Here is a 6,843-nt window from a genome sequence, read left to right as displayed (position 1 = left end):
TTCCATTCGGACTCCCTACAGACTCGTAGGATCGAGTTACCAAAATCTGCAAAGGATCCCATGATGAACCTCCTGCCGTCCCCTCTCTCCATCATCCCCAACTCCCTTGAAATCCCCTCTTAGACCTGAACCCCCAAACTACTGGGTCCAAATCCCGTGGGGGGATCCCTACAAACCCCCCAGAAGAGCTCCAGTGTCCTCGAATCCCCAAGCACCGTCCCTGGCAGCCCCTCTCAGCCCAGGCAGAGCCCTTCCCCCTCTCGGCCAAGTTCCCTGGCACCATCCCCCATACCCGCAGGCCCGGGCCTTGAGGGGTTCAGCAGTCAAGAGAGCAGGCCTCCTTTTGCCCACACAGAAGAAAGTTCCCTCAGCCCCCAGGGCTCCCGACCTATCCCTAGAGCCTCGGCTGCCGTACTCAGTCTCCCACCTCCTGGGCTGCTCCGAAGCCCCCTTCCCCGGGGAAGCGGCCCTGGACTCTCAGCGGCCACTTAAGATGGCCATCCTCCGCCGCCGCACCCCCCTCGCCTTCCGCCCCGCCCGCCGCTCCGCCCCCGCGGCTCTCCGCGGAGCCGGGGGTAGCACCCGCGCGCCCCGCCTCGCCCGGGCCCAGAGCCTTGATCCCAGAGCTGCTGACCGGCCGATTGACCTCGGGCAGGTCACGGCGCCTCTCCGAGCCTCGCCTTCCGGCTCTGTAAAATGGGGATAACGTTTTGAGGGCAGAGTCCACGGGACTGTGCTTGTAAAGCTCTCGGCACGGGGCCCGGCATCCAGTGGGCGCTCCCGAAAGGCGGCTATTTTTATTATTAATTAAGGAGTAACGAAGGTGACAGCTGTGTAAACTGTAAAGCGCGGCGGCGGAACGAACGGGTATTATTAGCACCCGCCCCCGCCCCAGCTACTCCCTCCAAGACAACAAACTTGAGCCTTGTGGGCGGGACGCGGAGCCAGGAGCCCCCTAGACCGGGTTCGCTCCGTCGTCCCCTGGCCTCTTCCCCTCCCACCAGGAGAGATAGGGCCCACGGGCCGCCCGGAAAGGTCAGCAGCTCTTAGGAGGGTCTGGCCCACCCCTCCCCAAAAAAAGACCTAGCCGGTGGCGGCGTCTCCTGGGAGTCCGCTTCCTGCCCCGCCCCTCCGCCCCCTGGATCCTTAAAGGCACAGGCCTCCCGCCTGGTTCCCACTGCCGCCAACTCAGGCCGCTGTCAGAGGATTCCCTTTAACCTGGGAACTTTCACTTTGCTGAATAAAATCTGTGTTTGGGTCAGTTTCAAAGAGTTCCTTTCTCTGTTTCAAATATACAGTGACTTTACCCAGCTGGAGCAAAACCAGGGACGTGGAGAGGGGTCTGTAGGGCCTTCCAGACTAGATAAACGTAATGACTGAGACCCACCCACACGCGAAACAGTGTCTCAAGACCTCTCCAGTAACCCAATTACTCGTCCTCTAATCTGTGGCCAACTTCCCCCTTCAGTAACCTCTTGTTATGAGGAGGCGAGAGAGACCTAGACTGAGTCTTCACTCCTGGCTTCTAGTTTCAAGTTGAGGACACCACATGCCTGGAGTTCTCATTCAGGTACCTGCGCCTCTCTGAAGGTAACTGTGGTTGGGATGTGGAGACAAAGGCTTCCTCCAAGGGGAAGCCGGAGACCCTGAGATAAACTGAGGCCCAATTCCTGGGGGCTGTGTAACGACAGAGCAATCCTCCAGGAGAGGCACACCTACTAGTCCTGGAGGGGACAAAGGTACCTACCAATCCTGGAGGGGACAAAGATGTCGGGGATAGTTCCCGCCTCTGAGAAGCCCTAAGAGTTTCCGCCCCTCCTTCCAGGACTCAGCAGAGCTGAACTAGGGCTAGAATCTGCAGTGTTTGTTCTGCAGGAACCTCACAAACTGCCTTCTTCTCTGAGGTGCCAAGCCCCAACTCTGCCCCTTCAGTCAGTATCATGGGTGAATTTGTTTACACACACACACACACACACACACACCCAGCTTTCCCTGGACTCCAATCCCCAGTTTTCCCATATCAGCACAAGGGAGCACAGAGCCTGGGGAAAAGGGCTTCCTCTGGGACCCAATATAAATAATGAAGTCCTGGACTTGGCTGTCTCATTTGGGGCTACAAGGGCCACAGGATCCCTGAGGACTAATAATGTGCAGGCACTGGGCACACATGCTTTCTAGGCAACATTTCACAACTATGAGAGAAGGAAGGATTATTATCTTCACTTTATTGAGAAGGAAACTGGTTTAAGAAAAGTTAAGCAACTGATTCATTTTCACATAGTGAGTAGCAGAACAAGCTCATGTTTTGTTTCTCTAATCTGAAGGAATCCAAAAACTGTGGAATCTGCCCTCTACCACACACAAACTCAGAACCAAAATAATTCATCAGACTCAGATGTGTTGGGTCTATTTATTAGAAGTGGCTGTCAGAGAAACCCCAAGCCCCATCCTGGAGCAGGAACTGGATGACAAAGGGATGGATGATGAATGGAAGCATGCTGACGGCTCCCTCATTTGTGGGAGCTGAACTGAGCCCAGCCTGGTCATCAAACCTGGGGACAGGCTGGACTCAGTCATGGAGCCAGAGTGACAGCATCAGGGCCAGGCAGAGCAAGAGAGGTCTAATACTCTGGGGCCAGGCCTCAGCAGTCAAGGCCAAGGCATAGAATCTCGCCACCTCCTCATTGGGGTTGCCCAGGGCAGGGTCGAACCACATCTGGATGCAGCGGCCACTGCCCCGGCTGTAATTGCTGAGCTTGTAGGAGTGACTCCAGAGACCTTCACACAGGGCTGCAGGTGTGGGGAAGTAGGCCTCAAATGTGCGGCAGATGGTCCCAGTTGGACACTTATTAGATCCTGCAGGGGGAGAGAGGGTGGGCACATACATTCTGTCCCTAGGCCTAAAGCTTAACTCTGGCCACCCCTAGGAATCCTTGCTCAACCCCAAATCCTCAGACCCCCATTCTCCACCCCACACCTCCATCTCCCCGCCCCCCAGCCCTCACCTGAGGTCCAGTCCCAGCCTCTGTGCCAGTTGCTCTTGCAGGTGTAGGAGGTGCGGCAGTCTTCCCACCAGCTCTGACAGTCCTCTTTGCACAGGGGCACGTTCAGGAACCGTTCTTTGCGCCACTTCTGGTTCACCTGGGGGAGAAGGTAGGGGCAGGGAGGCTCAGTCAGCCAAGGATGTTGGTAGGAACAGCTGTGACTGAGTTGGGGGCAGCCTGCTGGGGTGAAAGGAGGGAGACCCCAGTACCTCCTGGATCCAGGGCCCCAGATTGGGTGAGCACTCGTACAAACAGTTGTCCTGAATGAAGTGGCGCTGGCAGGCGGGTTCCATCTTGCCACAGTGGTCCCAGGTAAAGTTATACAAGGAGGAGGTGTCCTTGTGCAGCTCCTGGCTGACTCTGGCAGAGCAGCAGGCGTTCTTCTTCCAGGGGGTGCACTGGGTCGGGAAGACATGAGACTAATTGCCTCCTCTGCCACCTCCAGCCTCTTCCCATTTGGCTCTTCTTGTTCTCCTGTCTCAGGCAGGTTGTCCTAAGAATGTTCACTATTAGGACCCTTCTGTCCTTGGCCTCCAGAAACTCCTGTCTTGGGGCAGACACAGTTACAAGACTGATGGGGGCAGTGAGAGCCTGGGAGAAGCCCTGTCTTGGGAAGACAATAGCTATCATTTATACAGTGCTTGACACTTCATACAAAGTAATTTATTTATTCCCTAAAAAATAATTACTGAGTACTTATTTTATGCAAGTTACTGTTCGAGATACTGGGAATACAGAAGAGAACAAAACAGGCAGAAATATATGTTCTGGTCAAGGGAGACAGTAAGAAGCTAAAAGAGAAAAAAAATCAGGATCTGATCAATTATATGGATAAAATAACAGCAGGGAATAGAAATATGGAATGATTGTTGAAATTTGAAAGAGGGTGGTTGTATTAAGCCTCATTGGAAGGTGGCTTTTCGAGCAGAGGAGGAAAGGTGTGCTGCATCACAGCATGCAGTAATATATGTTGACATCTCTCACCTTTTAAACCCCTGGGAGTGCCCACCTCAATCCTACCCCCACCCCATCACAGGGGCAACTCCTGTCCAAATCCTCTGGGTGTCCACGTGCTTCTCTGGGCCTCAGTGTCCTCCTTTGTATCAGGTGGAGGAGAACATCATCTACCCATATCGTGGGACCTCTGGGAATACGAAACCATGCACAGAACACACATGACACCTGGGAGGCGCTCAGTAAATGTTTATTCCACGTTGTTGCCAACATGGGATCCTATTCTGAGCAGGCCACCTCTGAAATCACATCAACTGCACCCCATCCTGCCTTCATCTTCTCCCACAATGGTAACTCAGGATGTGAGTGTATAATGGAAGGGCTTGACCCCTCAACCCCTCCCCCACCACCCTGACTTCCTCTTCCTTGTCTGAACAAGCCCCCTCCCAACCCAGAGCCACACTCCATCCTCACTTGGTTGTGCAGCTTGTCCTCAGGGCCGGGTTCTGCCTTGTGGTGCTTGGCATCCATGCAGACGTTGAGCAGGTCTGTCCGGGTCCGGGCACTGCACACAGAGGTCATCCAACCCAGAAAAAGCAGAAGTGGTGTCAGTTTCCAGGGCATGTCTTTCCTTTCCTGCAGAGTCAGCTGTGGAGGAGACCAAAGTCTGAAGGGAGAGAGCCCCTCGCAGGGTCCCCGCTTTGCCTCCTGCCCCAGTCTCCCCAACTCCACGGTGAAGGATGGGGTCAGATCCTGTTCCTTCAGTGTTGGGGTCCTGAGGCTCCTTGAGGCTGGAGTAGAGAAGATTGGCAAGGGCACCGGCTCCCTCACTGTAAGCTTGGGGAGCTCAAAAGGGGATCTGGGATTAGATTCCCTGGGGGAATCTTCCCAAGTTGGAGGAGACTCCTTGTGCCCCTACCTTCTCTCTGGAGTGACCCAAGAAAAGTAACTAAATAATTCAGGTCCATGCTCCAGTCTCCAGAAGAGGACACAGCCTCATCCTGTGTCCAGCAAGTGCTCTGCCTTCACACCCTTGATCACCCTGGTTTCCATGCCAGCTTAGAAACCCTGTTACCCTGGCATGGCAGTGACCCAGCTCTGCTGAGTTCTCCGGTTCAGCATGAGGATCAAGGGAGGTACCAAACAGGATGGTGATGGTTAAATAATACAGAAATGACGATGGGGGTTGTTTTTAAACAGCTTTGCTTTCTCAGACTTTTTCCTTCCCTATTTTCTGAAAATCATTTCCTTCCATCATGACTCTGGTCTCCTCAGCGACTTCTGGACAAATTAACCAGATCCCTGCCTTTATCCTTCAAAGAACAAATGCAGGATCCTAAGACAAGGGACAGCATAAAAGTCCCCCACATTGGAGTTGCTAACCGGACAAGAACTTAAAGTCATGGGAGACACCCAGCAAAAGCGACAGCCCCCTACTCTGTTCATGACTGACCCTCACCTTCCACCCCCTCACCCTCCTCCTGCATAACAGACCTGTTCCTTTAGACTGTCACCGAGGGACCTACGAATTGATAATGGAGACCTCCCTCTCTCTCACCATCCCCCATGTTGTTGATCCCCAAGCCCTGGCAAGGGACTTTCCAAAAATTCTTTCTGGAATTCACTCCCGTTGGCTCTGGGTTTGGAGTAAGGTCTTCCCTCCTCCAATTTCTTCCCCTTTAAGTCACCTTCCCCACAAGAGCCAGAGTGCTCTTTCTAAAGAGAGATGTGTCCCTGCCCTGTGTGCCAACCTGCCAACTCTCCTGAGTGCCCGTCGCACTTCCCTCCTTGGGGCAACTTACCTGAGCCTCCTTTGCTACGAGGGTCACACGCAGCTCTGACTGGATTGGCCTTTCTCCAGGCTGGCAGCAGCTCTGTGGTCTCTGTCCTCAGCGCAGGACAGACTGACTAAGAGCTCTGGTTAAGTATAGATACAATTTCCTCTTTCAGCTTCTCCTGCTCTTCCTTCTCTTTGGATCCCACCCTCTCCAAGTTTCCTTTAGTCTGTCAAATGAGCCATTCGTGTTTACACTCATCTCTCTATTTGTTAATTTAGTCATTCCAGGGTCCACACATTCAACATTCATCAAAATCTAGAGTGGATTTCACACCAGTCAGAATGGCTGCGATCCAAAAGTCTACAAATAATAAATGCTGGAGAGGGTGTGGAGAAAAGGGAACCCTCTTACACTGCTGGTGGGAATGCAAACTAGTACAGCCACTATGGAGAACAGTGTGGAGATTCCTTAAAAAACTGGAAATAGAACTGCCTTATGATCCAGCAATCCCACTGCTGGGCATACACACTGAGGAAACCAGAAGGGAAAGAGACACGTGTACCCCAATGTTCATCGAAGCACTGTTTATAATAGCCAGGACATGGAAGCAACCTAGATGTCCATCAGCAGATGAATGGATAAGAAAGCTATGGTACATATACACAATGGAGTATTACTCAGCCATTAAGAAGAATACATTTGAATCAGTTCTAATGAGGTGGATGAAACTGGAGCCTATTATACAGAGTGAAGTAAGCCAGAAAGAAAAACACCAATACAGTATACTAACGCATATATATGGAATTTAGAAAGATGGTAACAATACCCCTGTGTACTAGACAGCAAAAGAGACACTGATGTATAGAACAGTCTTATGGACTCTGTGGGAGAGGGAGAGGGTGGGAAGATTTGGGAGAATGGCATTGAAACATGTAAAATATCATGTATGAAACGAGATGCCAGTCCAGGTTCGATGCACGATACTGGATGCTTGGGGCTAGTGCACTGGGACGACCCAGAGGGATGGTATGGGGAGGGAGGAGGGACGAGGGTTCAGGATGGGGAAC

At 52.6% G+C, this 6,843-nt stretch overlaps 2 protein-coding genes across 4 annotated transcripts in view; both read right to left on the bottom strand.

Moving 5' to 3' along the window:
* INPPL1 (inositol polyphosphate phosphatase-like 1) overlaps positions 1 to 2,019 on the bottom strand; it is a 16,659-nt gene extending 14,640 nt beyond the window's left edge. Inside the window, exons 1-4 of the mRNA XM_010849524.1 lie at positions 1,983 to 2,019; positions 1,575 to 1,752; positions 428 to 689; positions 293 to 306 (exon numbers count right to left, since the gene is read on the bottom strand). Of these exons, the coding sequence (XP_010847826.1) occupies positions 293 to 306; positions 428 to 689; positions 1,575 to 1,752; positions 1,983 to 2,019 (491 nt within the window). The remainder of the gene's footprint in view (positions 1 to 292; positions 307 to 427; positions 690 to 1,574; positions 1,753 to 1,982) is intronic.
* A 189-nt stretch (positions 2,020 to 2,208) lies between these two features.
* Positions 2,209 to 5,924, bottom strand: FOLR2 (folate receptor 2 (fetal)). Of its 3 annotated transcripts, none has more exons than XM_010849489.1 (6): positions 5,801 to 5,924; positions 4,473 to 4,646; positions 3,254 to 3,442; positions 3,006 to 3,141; positions 2,584 to 2,856; positions 2,209 to 2,535 (listed from the first exon to the last, which is right to left on the bottom strand). In XM_010849489.1, the coding sequence occupies exons 2-6, from the start codon at positions 4,620 to 4,622 to the stop codon at positions 2,414 to 2,416; spliced, it is 870 nt and encodes a 289-aa protein (XP_010847791.1). In that variant the 5' UTR covers positions 4,623 to 4,646; positions 5,801 to 5,924; the 3' UTR covers positions 2,209 to 2,413. The 3 variants fall into 3 exon arrangements, with proteins under 3 accessions (XP_010847791.1, XP_010847792.1, XP_010847793.1); XM_010849490.1 differs by lacking the exon at positions 5,801 to 5,924 and adding an exon at positions 5,074 to 5,143 and having other exon boundaries at positions 2,209 to 2,530; positions 2,579 to 2,856; XM_010849491.1 differs by having other exon boundaries at positions 2,397 to 2,856.
* Between the last annotated feature and the right edge of the window lie 919 nt (positions 5,925 to 6,843).

Source organism: Bison bison, unplaced genomic scaffold, assembly GCF_000754665.1.
Source record: "Bison bison bison isolate TAMUID 2011002044 unplaced genomic scaffold, Bison_UMD1.0 scf7180017864284, whole genome shotgun sequence".
Lineage (NCBI taxonomy): Eukaryota > Metazoa > Chordata > Mammalia > Artiodactyla > Bovidae > Bison > Bison bison.
The sequence above is the reverse complement of the archived record's forward strand: the minus strand, read 5'-3'. Positions and strand labels throughout refer to the sequence as shown.

Bases quoted from the DNA above. Each gene is read 5' to 3' on its own strand.
- FOLR2 (XM_010849489.1), bottom strand. From the start codon at position 4,622: ATGCCCTGGAAACTGACACCACTTCTGCTTTTTCTGGGTTGGATGACC. The intron at 3,443-4,472 runs GTGAGGATGGAG...TTCCCGACCCAG, and splicing joins AGGACAAGCTGCACAACCAA to TGCACCCCCTGGAAGAAGAA. The intron at 2,536-2,583 runs GGCTCCATGACT...ATGACCAGGCTG, and splicing joins GGCCCTGATGCTGTCACTCT to GGCTCAGTTCAGCTCCCACA.